This window comes from Amblyomma maculatum, chromosome 5 (genome assembly GCF_055883805.1).
Source record: "Amblyomma maculatum isolate TAMU_Amacu chromosome 5, ASM5588380v1, whole genome shotgun sequence".
In the NCBI taxonomy this organism is placed as follows: domain Eukaryota; kingdom Metazoa; phylum Arthropoda; class Arachnida; order Ixodida; family Ixodidae; genus Amblyomma; species Amblyomma maculatum.
This window is the reverse complement of record NC_139348.1, coordinates 17,999,007-18,019,956: the sequence shown is the minus strand read 5'-3', so window position 1 is coordinate 18,019,956 and position 20,950 is coordinate 17,999,007. Positions and strand designations below refer to the sequence as shown.

Here is a 20,950-nt window from a genome sequence, read left to right as displayed (position 1 = left end):
CTTTGCTCGTTGCTCTATGTTCCCTCACCACCAATGATTCAAAAGGCTGGGAGAAAGTGCTATGTCACGTCCACAGAGCATTTCTTTGTAGTTAAATTCCCTCTACTCACTTGTGGCTCGTTTTAAATTCACATGTGAACAAACATTCATTGTGCTCCACAATTTTCTAGTTTATGAAAATTTTATAAGGCTTAGCACGAGATGATATAGACCTCTGCATTCATTCATTGTGCTCCACAATTTTCTAGTTTATGAAAATTTTATATGTATTAGGCTTAGCACGAGATGAGATACAAACCTTCGCTACCGGCGTGCTGCCATCGTTTTGACTGTGGCGGCCCCTATACCGTGTGCATGCAACTCACAACATGCAATCACCCTCATGCGCTTCTCACAATTGTTTAATCAAGCTGCATCAGATCGCATTTTTTGTAGGCCCACTGTGTGGCCAACCGTATTGCACTAAATTTGATGGCAAAAACATTGGAGCAATTCTGGAGCAATATTGCGTTTTGGAGCAGGACAGAGCAGGGAAAGCAGTTTGGAGCAAATGAAGCAGCGCTTCCATTCCTGCTAGTGTAGCGTGCAATTTCCACTAAAATATTCAACCAATTAACCCCCATCGCTGCTTTCCTTAACTGGTGGGCTTGTACGATGAACCAAGAGAACAAGCATGAGACACACTCAAGGCTCTCTTCGCCAACTTACAAGCATGTCAGCCAATGATTCCAAACACTCAAGTTTTGCCTACCCTGCTTAACCAATTCGAACTACCTGATTCACCTAGCCATTTGCCTTCCTCTTACCAACAGCGAAAAAATTTATTGCTGTAACAAAACTTCTTTTTCTTTTTCACTTTCATTTCTGTTCATTGTGTACACATGGTCTACTTTTTGGCCTCTCTTTGCACTATTTTGATTGATTTTTGTACGATTCCGTCTTCCTTAAACAGCTGCGTTCTAAGCCTTCTTCCGCAGTACTAATGTTCCACATCTTCTTCCCTGCAGTTGTAGATAAGCCATGTATTCACATTATTCAATATTTTTGTACGAACTGTTTACTGCCGAAACGTCTCCTTCGAAGTTAAGTAGCCCTTTGTTATCTCTGCAGCTGATGTTGTCCATGGAGAGGGAGCACCGTCAAGCCGCTGTCCTGAAGCATTTTTTCCCTCTTCCACAACCATGTGAGATTAAAGAAATCAAATGAGCCTAGGTGCAACATGCAGCGACCACATGTAGAAACCATCCGTGGCGTCTGCAGAAAGACCGCTTTCCATAGATGAGTTTGAGTCACCGTGCAGCAGACGCCGTCAATTCTTCACATTCAATGCTGAATGCGAGCGAATATTCCGCAGTTTTATTTCAGACTCGAAGGCATTTTGCGCATTTGCCTGCTTCAATAATAAATTTGCGAGAGCTTTGTACTGGTACTGCAGGCACAAGGGTGAAATTTGCTTTGCGCAAGCTTGCATGGAGAAGTTATATGCAAATTGGCTACAGCAAAACTACTGTAAAGACAGAGACTCAGAGTGGTTTCGCTCAGCAATATCGAAAAAGCATGCTCAATTTACCTTGCAGTTGTGAAAATGTAAGCAAGCTAGCTGCAAATATAAGCCACTTTAAGATTTGAAATACAGCACAACCTCGTTAATTCGAAGTCATCGGGACCGCGAGAAATCTTCGAATTAAGCGGGTTTTCGAATTAACCGAACACACCAAGAAATAAGACTTAGGCAAAAAAATTCGTTGCAGGAACGTGTTACCTATATTCGGCATATTTTGAATTACTACTGAAAGTAATCAGAGATGCTGGTTTGCCGCGTCCGGTAGTTTGCGGCTCCTAAGGTCATGCTCTCGAGTTGGTCAAATAGACGAAACATCTCTGAACTTCCACCGCGGCACTCAACAAAACTGCGGATAACGCTCATCGATCCGATAACTTCACCAAGAGCAGGTGCTCGGGGAGGCTCGTCGGTGTCGTCGTCGCTATCGTCGCTGTCATCGCGCATGTTCATACCAGCAGTGATCTCACTCTCCAAGTCAGAGTAGCCAGTCTGCTCTTCGCTCTCAATGTTGATATACTCGGCGAAGCCGACTGCGTTGGACTCATCCTCTGCGCAGAGCGCATTGATGCGGTCGCAATACTCTGCTCCTTCTTCCCCGTCTTCCCGACGACCAGTAGCGGCAGCTTGTGTTTACCGCACATGTTTGCGCCGAACAGCACAGTAATCCTGTTCTTGGCCTGTTTCCTACCCTTGATGGCGGTGTTCTTCACTGCGAATGTTTTTGTTGGCAGCATCTTATAAAAAAGTGCAGCCTCGTCACGGTTGTAAACGTCGTCTGCACCGTACTCGCTAAGCAGCGGCGCCAATGTGTGGTTTCTCCAATCCTCGACAACGCTCTCGTTAGTGCTGCCACTCTCACCGCAGACGGTAAGAAAGGTTAAATTACTGCGTTCTTTAAAACGGCAAAACCATCCATTGCTGCACTTAAATTCCTCGTGCCCAAGTTGTAGAGCAAGGTCGTTGGCCTTCTCCCGCAGTAGCGTTCCATTGACGGGAAGGTGGGCAGCGTTTGCTTTCTGCAGCCAGCGAAGCAGAGCAGCCTCCACATCTTGATACGTGGGAGCCCGCACTCGTGACCGCTTCGAAGAATAGGTCTTGCCGTAAGCCTCTAGTATTTTTGACTTGTTGCTCAATATTGTGGACAACGTCGAGAGGGGCACGCCACGCCTTTTGGCCAACTCGGTCTTCGAACAAGCGCTCTTGCCTGCTTTCTGGATCAAGCAGAACTTCTGCTGCAGCGTTAAAGTCTTGTACTTTGGCATTTCTGCACTGCTACGGTCACAAAGCTAGCACTTCTGCACAGTCCCGCCCAAAAAAACGGCACAGTAGCCGACCCCTAACCACAGCGCATAACACAAAGAAATGGCGCAGGCGAGACCGGCGCGGCGGTGGTGGTGGCGTACTTGCAGCGTCGGAGGCACGGGGGAAGAGTGGGCGAAGCACACCAAGGGATGGAGTGGGGGCGAGGTCACGTGATAAAAACCGGTATGCCGGCCGTGTTGCAGTGAAGCACGTCTTCTCCTCTGCAGGCGCGTGTTTCGGCGGTGCGCGAGGCGCACTGTGGACCGATTTTTGTGCAGAGAGTGCTCCGGCTGGGGCGCTTCGCCTATAAATCATCACCATTACTATGTGGCTTTACCTCGCGGCTCCGTAGGGCCGTCGTTTCGCCGGGTTTGCGGCGAAACATGAATCAGGCATTGCCGCATAGCAGTCCAAATTTTCGAATTAACCGGGCTGGCGCAGGCCGCCTGTTCGAATTATCCGGCCAAATTTACATTGGAAAATACGGGACCGCAGAAAACCTTCGAATTATCCGGGATTTCAAATTAACCGAGTTCGAATTATCGAGGTTGTACTGTATATAGGTTGGCTTGGTTTGTCGGGTTTAACGTCCTAATGTGACTCAAGCTATGAGAGACGTTTAGTGGAGGACTCTGGAAATTTGGACCACCTGGGGTTCTTTAACGTGCACTGACATCGCACAGCACACGGGCGCCTTGCTTTCTGCTGCCATCGAAAAGCGGCCGCCGAGGCCAGGATTCAATCCCGCATCCTAGGGCACAGCAGCTGAGCGCCACAACCACTGCGCTACCCTGGCGGGGCATTTGTAATATATATACACAATCTATGTGATTCGTACACATGTACACTCTACAGCATGCTAGTAGTACTGCATGGTTGTTATTGCCTATGTAAAGAAGTGATGGAAACATTAGTGCTCATTTGTGAATCAATCCAAGGGTTCAACAGAGGCATAACCCGAGTTGGCAGCTGTAGCAAAATCGCCCATGCCAATCATATGGTCTCATTACATCCTACAGCCTGCCAACCAGTCAGGGCCTGGCCATCTACCGCCTGCCAACTACAATCTGCCAGAGGCATGTCCATGAGTTTTCGAACTTTCAAGCTTAAAATGGCCGACATCGACAAAACCGACATCACAGGAGAATTTCTTCTATGCAAAATGTACAGTAAAAAAGCATACATTATGTTGATAAGCTGGTTCACACACCAGAAAAGTTTCTGAAGCAGCACACTCGAGATAGCATAAACATGAGGTTGAAAAATGAGCTTTAAGGAAAGCCCCCCCGACACTCAAAATATAAAAGAGCAGGAAAGCAAAATGCCCATACCAACAAATACCGTAATTACAAACTGCAAGCTTCACTGCTTTTGGTACAAAAAAAGATTTGACACACTGGAATAAAAAGAACTGAGTAAAACAGGATACCAACACGAATGCTGCCCATCAGTATTGGTGCCTCTCCTGTTTTGAGTGTTCTCCTATCTTCCCTGTGTTTCCATGAAAGAGAAATTACAAACAGTGGGATTTACATGCCCCGGGGTGCTGCCATAGTGGAGACAATTGTTTAAGGAGGGACATGGCTCTTAAAGCTATTTTTTCTAATTTTTGACCAAATTTGGTTTTTAAAAAAGCTGATATTCTGATTCAGTTTCTTGCACTGATTTCAAATATGTAACTATTTTTCCAATTGACCAATTGGTTCAAAAGATAAATGAAATTGTTCATAATTTGCGGGAACAATGAAAAAATAACTGCACTACAAAATATTCACATCGACGCTTCTCTTGGTACTGGAAAGCATAATAAATACAATGTTAGGAGCACTTTTCTGATATAACAAATATTAGTGATGTTATAGCAGTTCAAAGTTCACTGTTCCATATGTGGATGCCCGCTGTCTGATTTAGAGCAAAACTGAAAAACTTTGAACTGCTATAACATAGCTAATATTTGTTATATTAAAAAAGTGCTCCTTACGTTGTGTTCATTATGTTTTCTTCTACCTAGCAAAGTGTCCATATGAATTGTTTGTAGTGTGGTTATTTTTGCATTGTTTCTGTAAATTATGAAAAATTAATATGATTATCTTTAGAGCTAACTGGCCAATTAGAAAAATAGTTGCATATTTGAAATCAGTGCAAGAAACTGAATCAGAATACCAGGGTTTATCGAATTTGGTAAAAAATTAACCACACGCTGATATTGTAGCAGAGCACCCTGAAGGTTTTGCCTCCATCAAAACAAGGCTGCGTCAACCTTGGGGGCCCAAACAAGTGGGCCACCTCCCCATGCTGTCAGCACATGGCCATTGGGGTGCGCCCTGCCAACTGCATAAAGGCACCCTCCTCCTCACCCTGAGCTTTGGCACTGCCACGCTGTGCCTCCAAGTACGGTGTTCCAGGTGCCAGACGCTGAGAGCCGAGGCCTGCACCGACACCAGGAAAGGGTGCGGCTCCACCCGTACCAGGAACACGGCGACCACGGGTAGCTCCTTTTCGCACTGGCAGGGTAGGCGATTTTATTAATATAACGACACAAGAGGGAAGGAAAACATCTGCCATCAAATACAAGGCACCCGAGCAGCAGCTGGTGGAAATAAAATAGGGAAGGAAGAAAGGACAAGGTTGCGGTATGGCACAAAATCTAATAATTCTACAGTACATACATTTAATTTATCATCGCTATTACTTATAGCCTGGGACAGAGACTGCCACCTCCATGGTCGTCAACAAGAAACAGCAGGCGTAGGAACTCAGATGCAGGAAGCTATCAGAGTAATTCAACAATGACACAGCACCTCAGTAGATACCATGATAAAAGTATACTGAATAAAAAAATTGCCGCCGAGATTTCCAGTGCAGATGGTAGCTATCGCATTGGGAATGACCAAAACAATCCACTTTATGAACAAAAAAGAGCGGAAAGTATTTTAATGAATATTTCTCAAATCGCTGCCCCTAGCGGGCTCCTGTGAAAGCTGACAAAACCGGGTATCACATCACAACTACCTGTCTCCCTCGCCACCCCCATCGCGAGCGGTCGCACCTGTTCATTTTTCCTTTCCCCCGTGGCACCCACAAAATACATGGACAGAATTTTTTTTTTCTTTTTCTTTTTTTGCTGCTCGTGTTCCTGCGCACAATTCATTCCCTCCCAGGGCGCAAACAATTGTCCGCAATACGCGTCCTCGGTACGAGTGCCCCTTGACCTCCATCGTATGCGGCATTTCACACCTCGCAGCATTGTGCACAGCGCAACGTGGAAAAACCGACACTGCGTGTAGCCGGTCAACCACTTCAGGTGCGAGGGTGGCGGCGGCGGGATCACGAGGCTGAGGGTAGTTGTGACGTCACACCTGCCGGCTGACAGGTCGAGAGCGCACTACCTCTGACTCGGCGGCTGCTCAGAAAATAAAAAAAATACAGCCATCCACTCAAAACTAACCCGAATTATGTGTCTGTACTAGTGTAATCATGTCTTAGGAATGCAACTGTGGTGCTTTCTTAATATTCTTGGTGTACTGTGATAGTCAGCACTTCAGCCATCGACAAGCACCTGTGCGTTGTGCGACGGAGACAAAGAAGAAGTATGCTGGGCTCGCCGTTGCAAGTTCCTGTCCTCACAGCTCTCCATCTGAGCGTCAATAAACGCCCTACTACAATTGGCGGAGGTGCCGGAAACGATCCCACCCAAACTGGAACTGCGAAGCCGTACACTACCCTCTACGACCGCCATGCAAGACGAGTCCACTTCGACGCTGCCGGCCGTTCCACCCACGATCATGTGTGCTGGCGTCGTGCGCCAGCGTGACCCTTGCCTGTTCAGCGGCACGGCCGATCAAGATGTCGACGACTGGCTGTCATCCTATGAAAGAGTAAGCAGCTACAACAAGTGGGATGACTCATACAAGCTCAGTAACGTCATATTCTATCTGACGGACGTAGCGAACCTCTGGTTTCGCAACCATGAGGCTGACCTGTCATCTTGGTCGACATTTAAAAAGAATTTCGCAGAAGTGTTCGGCCGCCCGGCAGTGCGTAAGCTTCGTGCCGAACAACGTTTACACGATCGTGTTCAGCGCGCTGATGAGACCTTTACCAGCTACATAGAAGACGTCGTTGATCTCTGCAAACGAGTCGACCCGGCCATGCCGGAAGCAAACAAAATCCGCTACATCCTCGAGGGCATTTCTGAGGACGCCTTCCAGATGCTGGTAGCGAAAGATCCCACCAGCGTTAGTGAACTCGTGAAGCTTTGCCAGAGCTACGACGAGCTCCGCAAGCGGCGCGCTTCTAGGCGCCGCTCCAGTGTGTGCGACGAAGGCGTATCCGCATTAGCCCTGGGTGGTTCGCCAACTTCTGAAGGGAGCCCGCTGAATCAAAAGATCAAAGATTTTATTCGTGAAGAGGTCGCACGTCAAATCTCACTCCTTCCCCATTTTCAAGACTCGGGCCGCCTCGTTCCTGAACTCGCTCCATCTTTGGCCCCTGCTATACGCCGTGTCGTGCAAGAACACGTCGCTGATGTCTTGCCGTCCAACCCCGTGGTGCCGCCTGTGACGGCACCTCTCACGTATGCCCAAGTAACGGCTAGGCCACCACCTTCGCCCACGTCTGGCTCCTATGTGCAGGTCCCTGCCTACCGTTCACCGCCGCATGCTGAGCCTTCGTTTCAAGCCCCACCCTCAAGGTTCCGCCCACATCCTATGAAACCTTGGCGTACTACGGACAACCTTCCGATTTGCTATGCCTGCGGTCGACCGGGCCATGTTGCGCGCCTTTGTCGCCAGCGCCTCCAACCTTCACAGCCTGACATTCGACTTTACCCGTACGATACCGACTCACGCTGGCAAATGATTCCGCCCGGTTCTCAATTTGTCCCACAAGATCGCCAAACCTATACCACTCGTCGATCACATTCTCCTCGGCGCCGATCGCTTTCTCCAATGCTGCGACGTTCTACCAGCACCGTTGAGGGAAACTAACAGTCGCAGTTCCGGGGGCAAGAACTGCGCTTGTTTCGAATTCCTCAAGTCCTCCATGTCGTCCCGATAATGTTATCAAAGTTTCTGTAGAAGGCGCCACAGTTCTCGCTCTCGTCGATACCGGTGCAGCCGTCTCCGTCATCAGTGAAGCGCTCTGCCGTCGAATTCGCAAAGTGACCACTCCGATTTCCGACTTTTCGCTCCGCACCGCCTCATCACAGCACATTCACCCCTCCGCATCTTGCACAGCCCGTGTGCTCATTCAAGACGTCTTGTACCCCATCGAGTTTATTGTTCTGCCGAACTGCTCGCATGATATCATCCTCGGATACGATTTTCTATCGACTCATCAAGCCGTTATTGACTGTGCTCGTGCGCAAATTGCCTTCGCCCCCCTCTGTGATGCCCCCTTCTGTGATACCCCTCCCCGCACTGCAAAACTTCTCGTCGCCCATGACACCGACATTCCTCCGTTCTCTGCTGCCCTCGTACCACTGTCTTGTGAGTGGGTAACTCCTTTGACTGCGATTTTTACACCTTCCGAAGCCACCTCCCGTCATCCCTGCCTCCTTTTTCCGTTCGCAGTTCTCGAAATTCAAGACGGCAAGAGTGCACTTTACGCCTCGAACCCATTTTCTTGCCCAGCAGTCCTGCTCCGTGGCGAATGCATTGGACGTCTTGAAGAGCTTGATCCCAGTCATATCACCACTCTTGCTGACTCAACCCCCTCCTTCGACGTTAATCTGTGCTCTTGCGATGTTGCGACCGCTTCGACGCCCTCCGACGTTTTCCAACATGCTATTGATGCTGATCTTCCACTTGCGCAACGTGATCAACTTGTCGCCCTCTTGCAGACCTTCGCTTCTTCATTCGACTTTCCTCAAACTGACTTGGGCCGCACGTCTGTCGTAGAGCACACCATCGACACCGGTAAAACTGCACCTTTGCGCCAGCGCCCCTATCGCGTGTCGGCTTCGGAGCGCCAAGTAATTGCTGATCATGTGGACGACATGCTCCGTCGGGGTGTCATTCGGCCATCCCACAGTCCCTGGGCGTCTCCAGTTGTGTTGGTACCTAAGAAAGATGGCTCCTTCCGGTTTTGTGTCGACTACCGCCGGCTCAACAAGATCACGCGCAAGGACGTCTATCCTCTGCCACGCATCGATGACGCACTAGACTGCTTGCAGGGCGCCGAATTTTTCTCCTCGTTGGATTTACGATCTGGCTACTGGCAGGTGCCAATGGCTGACGCTGACCGCTCTAAAACTGCCTTCATCACACCAGATGGATTATATGAATTCAACGTCATGCCCTTTGGGCTTTGCAACGCCCCGGCCACATTTGAACGCCTCATGGACACTGTGCTTCGTGGATTCAAGTGGCGAACCTGTCTTTGCTATCTCGATGATATCGTAGTCTTTTCTACCGATTTTCAATCCCACCTGCTCCGACTGAAGGACGTTCTCACTTGTCTCGCTACCGCCGGCCTCCAACTGAATCTGAAGAAGTGCCGCTTTGCTGCTCGCCGACTAACAATTCTAGGTCATGTCGTTTCTAAGGATGGCATTCTTCCCGATCCCACCAAACTTCGTGCAGTTGCCGAATTCCCACGCCCAAAATCACTGAAGCAGCTACGAAGTTTCATTGGCCTGTGCTCCTACTTTCGCCGCTTCATCTTAAATTTCGCCTCTATTATTGCTCCTCTCATCCAGCTCCTCTCCGGCAACTCCGACCTCTGCGCATGGACACCTGCTTGTGATGACGCCTTCAATACTTTACGCCGTCTTTTAGTTTCGCCTCCCATCCTCCGCCACTTCGACCCGAATGCGCCAACTGAGATTCACACTGACGCTAGCGGTATTGGGATAGGCGCCGTTCTCACCCAACACAAACCTGGTATCCGAGACTATGTGGTGGCGTACGCAAGCCGCACCTTGACCAAGGCAGAGTCCAATTATTCTGTTACGGAAAGAGAATGCTTGGCCATTATTTGGGCCATTGGCAAATTCCGTCCGTATGTCTATGGCCGACCATTTTATGTGGTCACTGATCATCACGCTCTGTGCTGGCTGGCGTCCCTCAAGGACCCGTCCGGCCGCCTTGCTCGCTGGGCTCTTCGCCTCCAAGAGTATGACATTCGTGTCATATATCGCTCAGGCCTCAAGCATACTGACGCGGACGCTCTTTCGCGCTCACCGCTGCCTCCCTCTTCGTTGCCTGATGAGATCTGCGCCTACGATTTGTCTTCGCTTGCCACTATTGACATGGCCACGGAACAGCGGCGCGACCCGTGGATATCTACACTTCTGGACTTTCTTTCAAGTCACTCTCCAGGTCGTCTGTCTCGGGCGCTTGCCCGCCAAGCTCACCATTTTTCAATTCGTGACGGGCTGCTCTATCGCCGCAATTATCTTCACGACGGAAGGAGGTGGCTTTTAGTCATCCCCCGTCATCTCCGCGCCGAAATTTGTGCTGCTTTCCATACTGATCCCCAGTGCGCCCACGGCGGAGTGTTGAAAACCTACACGCGCTTGCGTCTACGCTTCTTCTGGCGTGGAATGTACCGCTTTGTCCGCCATTTTGTCCGCTCCTGCCAGTCTTGCCAACGCCGAAAAACTCCTCTCAAGTCCCCTGCTTCGTTGCAGCCGTTGCCCTGTCCTGCCCGTCCGTTTGATCGTGTCGGCATAGATCTATACGGTCCCCTTCCTACAACTTCAGCTGGCAACCGCTGGATTATCGTGGCAGTGGATCATCTAACCCGCTACACTGAGACATCATCATTGCCCTCTGCTTCCGCACGCGACGTGGCTGCCTTTATTCTGAAAAACCTGGTTCTTCGCCCTGGTGCCCCTCGCGAACTGCTCAGTGACCGCGGACGCGTTTTCTTATCAGACGCTCTTGAGGCTCTCCTGAAAGAATGCCGCGTCATACACCGCACCGCTACCTCGTACCACCCTCAGACGAATGGACTGACCGAACGTTTTAACCGCACTCTCGGTGACATGCTGGCTATGTACGTGAACACCGACCATTCCAATTGGGACCAAGTTCTACCGTTTGTTACTTACGCATATAACACCGCAACACAGGCCACTACTGGATTCTCTCCATTCTTTCTCCTTTACGGGCGCGAGCCACCCTGTACTATGGACACACTTTTTCCCTACCGCCCTGACGTTTCCGAATCTTCCCCGCTATCCGATGCCGTCACGTACGCAGAAGAATGCCGTCAGCTCGCCCGCTCTCTCACAACAGAAAATCAGTGGCAACAAAAATACCTCCGTGATACCGGCGAAGCTTCGTCATATCTCCCGGACACACTGGTGTGGCTCTGGGTGCCCTCCACAACCCCTGGCCTTTCAAAGAAGTTTCTTGCTCGCTACCACGGGCCATATAGGGTCCTCCAGCAAACATCTGCAGTCAACTACGTAGTTGAGCCCGTCACGCCCTCTGCGGACTTGCGTCGCCGTGGTCGTGAAACAGTTCACGTGAACCGATTGAAGCCATTCTATGACCCCGCTGTGCTTTCCGCGCCATAAGTCGCCAGGATGGCTCCTTTTTTTTTACCCGGGGGGAAAATGTACTGTGATAGTCAGCACTTCAGCCATCGACAAGCACCTGTGCGTTGCGCGACGGAGACAAAGAAGAAGTACGCTGGGCTCGCCGTTGCAAGGTCCTGTCCTCACAGCTCTCCATCTGAGCGTCAATAAACGCCCTATTACATTGGATATTTGTTCAGTATACCTTTAATACCTTACCAGTACAGAATTGTCGCTTGACAACTTGGCAGTGTTTTCAAGTTATTTTCGTGTCCATCAGAAAGGCAGAACAGAGTGTAGTGGGAGTGTCTTTACCTTTGTCAAGGTTGCAACAATGAGCCAGGAAAAATGCACCAAAAAATAAAGCAAATGAGTCACCACTGTGCTGCGTCAGTAAGAGCAATAGCTCAAGTTGGTGCATTTTACCATCCCCCTGCTTGGAATTACAGAAAAATCGCATGCCCTCTTTCTACAGACCGTGTACTTCTTGAAAACAATTTTAGCTTGCCAGATATAATGCGGTGTGATGGAAGGTGTGTTCTGAACTCTACTGTCAGTTCTGCGCTTGGTTACATGCAACGTGTATGAGTGTTAGTAAGCACAGTACGGTAGGGATTTGAAGTGTTGCTAAGATACATGTATATAGAAGAAAAGAAAACAGCCATAGAAAAATGTCTTCTTCGCAATTCATCATCATCATCACCAGCCAGATTATACTCACTGCAAGACGAAGACCTCTCCCAATTAACCCAGTCATGTGCTAACTGCACCCACATGACCCCTGCAAACTCCTTAACCTCATCCGCCCCCACAACTTTCTGCTGCCCCACAGCCAAACTAATTAGCCGAATTCTGCAATTTGGCCAATTAATTGCATAGCCATTTTCAAATGAAGATAACGATCTGCCATCTGGTTTTCTTATTTTTATCTTTCAGCTATGAAGATTTAAACTCACCTCAACAGTCTATATAAGCTTATCTTCTACACGAATTTCACACTTGAACTTATGCTTTGACGAAGAGAAACAAAATAAAAAGAGAAACATTCCCTTTGTTTTAATGGCTGTTAACAAGTGCTACTGAGTGTTGTGCTGTTTTTGTCCCCAAATGGCTGCCCATGTTCACACCGCTTTGCTTCAGAGAATTCGAGAATTCAGGTATTTCAAAAGAAATGGCCTACAGCATACCTTGAGGGTGCAGAAGAAGAACAGGGGATTCCGTCTGCCCAACACCATGCCACAGCGGCCGACAGTGTCCGTGTACTCAGCTCTGTCACAGTCTTCGTCACGGCCAATGTCTTCGGATGTGAGCCGGCCCTCTGGTTCGTCCGAGAGGACTTCCTGAGAGGACGATGATAACGGGGAGTGCCGGTGTGCTAGGGAATCATTTTTTCCAGCCTCAGTCCTAGCCAAGGAGTGCCTAGGTTTGCATTCCAGCTTGCCTGCGACAGATCCCATCTGGCTTCGATATAAAGGGTCGAGACTGTCACATCTGTCTTCTTCCTTGCAAGGCCAGTGTTCTTGAGAAGATTTTTCCGAGTGAATGCCTTGCGCTTGCTCTTCCCCAGATATCCTCTGTGCTACACCTCGAGCTGAAGAGTGAGATTTGTAGGAGGACAGCCCACACCTTCCAGCGGTCTCAGTCCCACACTCTTCGGACCACTCATCAAACATGCCTTCAAGCGCCTGAGCATCCAGTAACTCGGCCGCTTCCGAGTTTGCAACTTGAGGAGCTGAGGAATCGAGTCGCTTTGCGATGCAAGGCCCTTTTTGGGAAGTGGGTGAAGGGTCCTCTCCAGCTGGCCAAGTGGGACCCCTCAAAGCAGTTTCCTCACAACGTGCCCGCAGAGAGCACAGCAAATCAGTCTCAGGGCCGCTCTCCAACTCCTCAGGGAGCGAATCCTCTCGCCTGCCGCAGAGAGCCGGAGGTGCGGGGACAAGTGTGGAGGCTCGCATTTCCGGAATGTCCAAGTCATCTGCAGATAATGCCCAGGAACCAACAAACCGTTTTTATGTCACTTATAACCTCGGATAATAGTTTGCTGTTTTCAGGCTAAAAGCTGTGCTTCCATTCCTCCACAAATTATCACCGCTCCAACTTATAAACAAAGCTGCCCATATGTATGATTTTTTAAGCGTCAATATATCTATGAATAAGCAGCCATTAAGAATGTTCTACGCAGAATGTGAAAAATAGGGGAAACCAGGCCTGGTCACTAAGGGCTCTGTGCTTAATCAACCATATTGGGGACTATTGTGTTCTCTTTTGACAGCATTATTAAGTGCTATACGAATTTTACATTCAAGTTTAAGGTAACAGCTGTTTACCACATTCTTCAGCAGGGAAACCGTGCATTTCGTTTCCCTTAGAAGACAATTTGCATTCATTTCACCAGACTTCCTCTTCTCATTTTTACCGCTTCAAATATTTTGCAAACAGATAGATAGATGGATTTATTAAAAGGAAAGGCAGAGAGGTTGGCCGGAATGATTAAAATCTGACCTGCTACTCTGCACTGGGAAAGGAGAAGGGGAGAAGAAAGAAGATCATGATAGGTGACGATGATGGTTTAAGAAGTAGCAGTACTGGATCGGTTGAGCGCACATGGAGTTTGATGAAGGCGGCATGTAATGCGCAGGGAAAGTGAGTGGCAGTTAAAAAGAAACTTGATTGGCTGCAGAGATAGTAGATATGAAAAAAAAAATAGCTGGTGCTTAAACTTTCGTTAACACCGGAGGAAAGCAAAAGCTTCATGTGCAATGGTAATAAAGCTAAATGTTCACTAGGTTAGGTACAGTGGTCTTTGCGTGGCACTAAATTTGACCTTCAAGTGACCTTGACCTAATGAAGTGCGGGTGTCCACGATTCCGTAGTGTCCACCCGAAGTTACAGCGCCTTCCCCAAAACTACCCAAGTACTCGGCCGGTGTACCCGGGTTCGATCCCGACTCCCGGTGGCTGCGCCCCGACGGAGGCGAAACGAAGAGGCGCCTGTGCACTGTGCGTCGTCAGTGCACGCCAAAAATCCCCAGGTCGTCGAAATTATTCCGGAGCAAATTGTTTTCACTGCAATGAATACATCCAAAACATCTTTCAAAGAATATTTTGGGAAAAAAGAGCATTTACAATGTTATTAAATATGCTAAAGCAACAACTCTGACAATTTTGCATGCACTCAGTGGGTCAGCAATAGTGGAGAAAATGAACCTGCTAAATGTGCCTAGCTAACTGACAAGCAGTTGTTAGCGGTTAGGCCAACTCAGGTGTGAAGGCTGCCACGGTTACTTGCCGACAAATACTGCCTTCCACTCATACATACTTGGCAATTAGGCGTAGTTTATTAGATGCCTGTGAGCTAAGGAATCGGAATGTTCTGCATTTGATATCTGGTTTGATATCAGAGTGCAAAGACGCACGCTCCGATTTACAGCAAAAGAAATTTGTCCACCTTTCTGTTAAGATGAAAACAGAAACACTTGATCCTTCTCTATTCCACCTTTAATAATCTAGTTCTCATTGATAAGCAACAGTGCACAACAGTGTCCATTTCTCGAATAATGCGCAATAAGAATTCCAGTAGTGTAGAAGAGAAAAAAAATTTTCAAAAGAGTGTGTAGGGTACTCCTTCTTTGTCCAAACGGCGTGAGACTGGAATGAGCAAAGAGCCACGAAACATTCTCTTGCCTTTATTTTAACTGCTCGTTTAGCATCAGTAGATATGCTGCTTGCAAACTGTTTCTGTTCTTTGGGGATGATTGTAGTTCATTCATGTGCAATTTGAGAGTTCCTTGGACTGCCAGAAGATCAAATCAGTCGATATTGTCGACCATAAACCCTGACTGCTCATTGGAGGGTCAAATTTTAAAGTTAAAGCTCAGCTACTTTGGTCATCTGATGAGAAGAGAGGAGTCACTGGAGAAAGATTTGATGTTGGGAAAGGTTGAGGGTCACCGGAGAAGGGGTAGGCAGTGAACGCGATGGTTAGACGGCATCCTCGAGGCGCTGCAGATGAAGTTATGTGATGTTAGGAAGATAGTGAGAGACCGGAAAGCGTGGTGTGATATGGTCCATAGGGTCACGAAGAGTCGGACACGACTGAACGACTGAACTGAACTGATTACATGTACACATGGTTTCTTTATGTGATGTCACATTTGTCGCTTCTGCCAGAAGTCCGTAATGGCAAGCCACCGACCCTAGACCCATGACATCAAAATTACCTTGGCTTATTTTCCTTGAGCAGATAAAGGCTTACACGGCCCATCATTACCTTACTAGTGGATGGTTGGGGAGTGACTACTGTGGTGGGTACCGTCGAACTGTGTTGTCCTTCAGTTGATTTGTTTCAAACAGGGCAGACCCAAGTTCGTCTGGTTAAAGGGCGAGTGCAGACTACTTGCAAATTTAAAAAAAAAAAAAAAGGCTTCACGCGAGGCATTAAATGGTGAAATGGTTGCATACTCCTGACAGCTTTTAAATGTGCACTTTTAGCACAAAAGATCAGTAGTATCTGCCACAAAGCCACTAGATACTGCTAATGTTCTAAAACCTGACTCATTTCACTACAAACAGGAGCCCCACAGTTGCAACAAGCACACAGCCGAGGCATGTTGAGGTCAATCTCGGATAACGACTGCAGATTCATGCCACCTGCACACATTCGCCAAATAATCTGACGCCAGTGTTGAGAGTGAAAAATCACGGGCATGGTTCTGGCAGGTGGACGTGGCCAAGCACTGATTCTTCAGTGGGTTGCTGGAACCAGAGCTCCTCAATACTACCAGTTGCGAAACTTCCCATAGGGCCCATGTATCAAAATAAGGCGGTTTTTATTTATTTATTTATTTATTTATTTATTTATTTATTTATTTATTTATTTATACATATACCTACAGCGCCAGTTGAGGGCATTTTTGTAGGGGGGATCAGTATAAATGCATGTCATGTCATTGTCATGCAGATGACAACTTGAAAAACAAAAAAAACAAACAAACAATAAAATTGATAAAAAATACGCATTCCATTACTGAGCAAACTCATTACAAAAGAATTACAAACTCATTACGATATTTGGGTGTTTACGAATGGTGGTGGCACCCGCGGCCATTAAAGGAAACTGCGTCTAAATTCCAAAATTTCTGATTGTTGATAAATTCACAACCGTTATGGAAAATAAAATTAGTTGAAGACTTACCCTAAGCGGCACAAATGATTATGATAACAACCATACAGTTAATCAAGATGGAAAATTTAATTTCCAAAAGGCAATGGCAGCAATAGCAAAAAGCTTGTATTGAGCGCTTCCAGATGGCACGACAATTCATAGACACCCAAAAAATGTACACAAAATTCGGTCACTTTTTGAAGCGGAGTTTCGCAACTGGTATGATCCAAAAGCTCTAGGTTGAGCCACATGAGTCCCAGGAAGAGTTGCCAACTCAGATTGCCCGTCTCAGGTGAGGCAGAAACCAACCTTTCCAGTCTTATGAATGCTTGGTCTAAATCTATGCCAGTCGGCTGTTTATAACCAGGGGCTGTAGCTTAGGACTACACTAATAAGAATGTGTGGGATAGTATTAGAAGTTAAGAGATCGGCTAGAAACTACATGTAGACAAACTCCCCTTCTCACTCAAGTGGGCATGGTTTGGGCCAGTTGGTCTCGCATCTCCACAACCTACAGGCGTGCTCATAAAATACGGAAGGGAAGACACACGTGCAAACTTACTACAAAGCTCCTCTTCCTTTCCTTCACCAACAACAATGATGAGAAAAAAACAGAACGAAGAAGAAACCAAGGCGAGAAATTGCTTACAAGCATATGACTAGTGTCACACCACCCTCCCTCTCTGTTCTGATAGAAGCACCTTTTCTTTCCCAGTCAGCCCTGCCGTGGTGGTGCAGTGGTAAGACGCCCGACTACTGTGCCGGAGTTCCCGGGTTCGATCCCGACCGCGGCGGCTGCGTTTTGATGGAGGCGAAATGGAGAGGTGTCCGTGTGCTGTGGGACGTCAGTGCACATTAAAGATCCCCAGGTGGTCGAAATTACTCTGTAGCCCTTCACTACGGCTCCCCTTTCTCTCTTTCCACCTTCACTCCCACCTTCCTCCCTTCTCTCATAGCGGGGTTCAGGTGCCCACAAAGCAGTGTGACAAAAACTGCGCCCTTACTGTGAACCACTTATTATTATTTCCCAGTCAACCCAATTGAAGGAGAGCTCATGCGGTCACTTTCATCTGCAATCTTCGGTTGCGTTCACTGTGAAGTAAAGGGTGTTTCATCAGAACAGAAAGGGAAGTTTATTTATTAATTTGTTAATACTGTAAGCCTTCTTCAGGCTCACACAGGAGTGGACATGTCACACGTACATATCCTCGTGTATCCCGTACATATCCTGCCCTCTGCAGCCACCTGAAAATGTCCTCTCCTGTCTACCTCCTGCTGTCTCTATCCACTTCACAAACCAGCCATTAGTTATCTTGGCTTTGCATCCTGTGCCCTGACCACTCTGCTGTCTCAAAACATCATCTTCTTTCCAACAGGTAACAAAGTTGCATCAAGAAGCACTGAAACCGACACGACAAACAAAAGCTTTTCCATGCCCCTTCCCAGTGTTATGAAAAAAAGCTGCCACTTACCAGGAGTAGCACTATCACTCAGAGAGGCCACGTCGTTCCCACACTGGTCTGTATGGTTCACTGTGCCTCCATCCTCCTGCGATCCAAGCTGTTCCACAACGTTGATGACCAGGTCGGTCATGGCACCTTCATCGCTCTCTTCACTCTGAGTGAACAGGGCACTACGCACCCCTTCACCACCATCCAGGGATTCTCCATCAACACTGCTGCTGCGATCCTTCAATCCCTCAGCACAAATTTCTTCACTATTTTGTGCACAACACCCACTACTGCTGTAGGCTACAGGTGACAGATGGGTTTGCGTCTCTTCGGTGCCGGCACTAGCACCCTTCACTTCCACAGGGGCCTCAGGGGTTTTAATCGTAACGGCACCTTTGTTGGCATATTCAATGCTATACGATGCCGCTTCTACAACTGTGTTCTTCTCTTCAAATACACTCATGTTACTTGCAGCAACTGGCAGCTTTATGCCCGACACTGTGGGCAATGAGTTTTGGTGTTCAGTCCACTGACATGAATCCTCATCTTTGCAAACACCACTACTCTCTCTTGTGAGACACACAGAAGCTGCATCCTGACACAAGGCTACTGGCCCTGGTGACATGTGCACCACAGGAGAGGATGGCTGATCCACCATCGATGCGGCCCTCTTCTTGCGTGGCTCGCTAGCAGACAGTGTTTCAGTTGTGACGCCACCCTGAACAGTATTATCTACAAGGGATGGAGCCGATGGCAGAGAGCAGTGGCGAAGACTACACCGTGTTGGTCTTTTTTCAGAAACTGGAGTGCTTGGCAGCGCTTCAATATTTGCACCCTTCAAAGGTAGCGGTGCTACGGAGGCTGGCTCCAAGCTGCTAAAACTTTGTGGTTTCTGCGCCTTCGAAAGGGTGTTGCCATCGACAGACATGCCTGACTCAGACAACAAAGAGGCTCCAGTATTGTCAGAACAACCATGCAACCGCAAACTGTTATCGGGAATTGAGTTTCGGTCGACAGCCTGGTGGTTGGGCCGACCTTGTGTGTCCAGATATTGCAGCAGGCCTAGCTTTTCAAAGTGAAGTTGAAACATAGAGACAGGCAATTCGAGCGCTTGCTTTACCAGCTTGTGGAATGCACCGAGAATAGTCTTGGCCTCTCTGCTCATACGTCTCCTTTCCTGAGGGGGGCTGGCACAGGAAAGCCTGCGCTTCCTGAAGTTGTAGTTCTTTGTGCTGTTTGCCGTTTGCTCACATGCAGTCCGCTGCCTCTTCCGTGCGGGGGACCGTGCTTCTGTGTCGACCTCTGTGCTTTCAGTGCTCTGCCCCGTGCTCACCTGACTGAACCCTTCCCTTCCATCTTGACTCCTCCAACTGAAACCGGTATCCTGGCTGACCGAACACAACTCATCATCTTCAAATATCTCCTTCGGGGAGCTCTCCAGGTGATCTGCGTTGTGTGCACTGTTTACTTCACTTGAAACTGTAAAGCTGCCACTTTTCGCATTACATTTACTCCCATCCTTTATTAGTCTATTACGCTGCATTGTCTGAGCTGTAACCTCGTTTGTACAGGTTCCCCCTTCCCGTGACACATCACCTCCGGCATCGTTTGAGCCCCGTTTCGAAGTGAACTCGAAGAGCTGTCCTCTGCACTTTGGCTTATCTTGCGGAGAAGTAAAAGTCGGTGAAAAGCACTCACTTGCATCCGATAGCGTCTGCAACACATCGGGCGCCTCAGAAGTTGGCCGAAGGGCAGAAATTCTTTGCGGTCGCCTAAAGCAGCTTGAAGTAGCATAGCCAGGCACTTGACACGCGCGGCTGGGGAGCGCGGTCGGAGCTTCCTCGCCCGCCGAGGCAGCGGTCAGCTTGACTTCATCACGGCCGGGAGATGACGGTCCGCTGCCTTCTATCTGATCAGACTCGCCGGAAGAAAGGTGTGCGCTACCGGCCCGTGCTCCCGATTCAGGTGCCCGCGCAAAGCTTTCATCTTCGGGTCGAACCGCGCGGAGCGATTGACAAATCTCTCTCTGGGACAGCGTCGCTTCGATCGTATGCTGCGGGGAACTTCTGTCCGTGTCAATTGACGAGACTGTTTCTTCCGGACCGATCGAACTACTCTCGTTACTGGCAAGGCTCCTCTTGTGAGCGGACAGCCGCTTCAGTTTCTATTGGCATGACGATGAAAGAAAGAACAGAAACACCGAGTTTTGACATCCGACACAGATACGAAATGTATGATCCTAGAGGCGAGTAAATGAACCAACCTGCAACTTGCGCTCTTTCTTGGCGAGTTCTCTCCGAATCTGTTCCAACTTTTGCAGTATCTAAAAGAAAAAAGAAAAAGAAAAAAGAATAGCTTTAATTTAGATCAAGCTTCGAGCCGAGAAGTTGTAACACAACTTGGAGAAAGCAAAACCGGCAGCAGAAAAGGGTTCACGTGCATCTGATTGTCGGCTGGAAGACTCCATGGCCAGTTTCTGGCCAGACTGCGAACTGTCATCCCAAAATTTACGACCCCGTGCAGATTAAGGGACCACGACCACGGTGACCACGACTAAAGACTGGCGCCCATCGCCATGTTACAGTGAGCTAAATAATGATGATATTATATTGGCCTTTCCTCAAAACGATCAACGAAACCTAAATTTTGGCCAAAATAAAGAGTTGAAAAAAAAAATGAAAAAACAAATTCCTACAGTTCAGTTAATATCATTCGGCGTACTCTGAAATACCTTCGTAATCATTTTTTTCAGTCATCTTTCAGTTCCGCATCTCCCCGGCAGGGGAAGAAAGCGGCCCGCCGCCCGACTGGCCCGACATCCGGGTCCATCGGAGAGGCGAGCGTCTGCTGCACTGTGCTTGAAACTCGATCGACATCGGCAAGCTTAAATTCGACTTTTCACGGTAATGAGCGCGAATGAAGCCGTAGGAAAGGCCATAATTA

At 48.3% G+C, this 20,950-nt stretch overlaps 1 protein-coding gene across 1 annotated transcript in view; it reads right to left on the bottom strand.

Annotated features, from left to right (window-relative positions):
• Nucleotides 1-20,610, bottom strand: part of LOC146187824 (uncharacterized) — a 58,618-nt gene extending 38,008 nt beyond the window's left edge. Inside the window, exons 1-5 of the mRNA XM_084603538.1 lie at nt 20,448-20,610; nt 20,271-20,330; nt 18,029-20,171; nt 12,581-13,368; nt 5,224-5,370 (exon numbers count right to left, since the gene is read on the bottom strand). Coding sequence (XP_084459664.1) covers nt 5,224-5,370; nt 12,581-13,368; nt 18,029-20,171; nt 20,271-20,330; nt 20,448-20,474 — 3,165 coding nt within the window. The 5' untranslated portion in view covers nt 20,475-20,610. The remainder of the gene's footprint in view (nt 1-5,223; nt 5,371-12,580; nt 13,369-18,028; nt 20,172-20,270; nt 20,331-20,447) is intronic.
• Between the last annotated feature and the right edge of the window lie 340 nt (nt 20,611-20,950).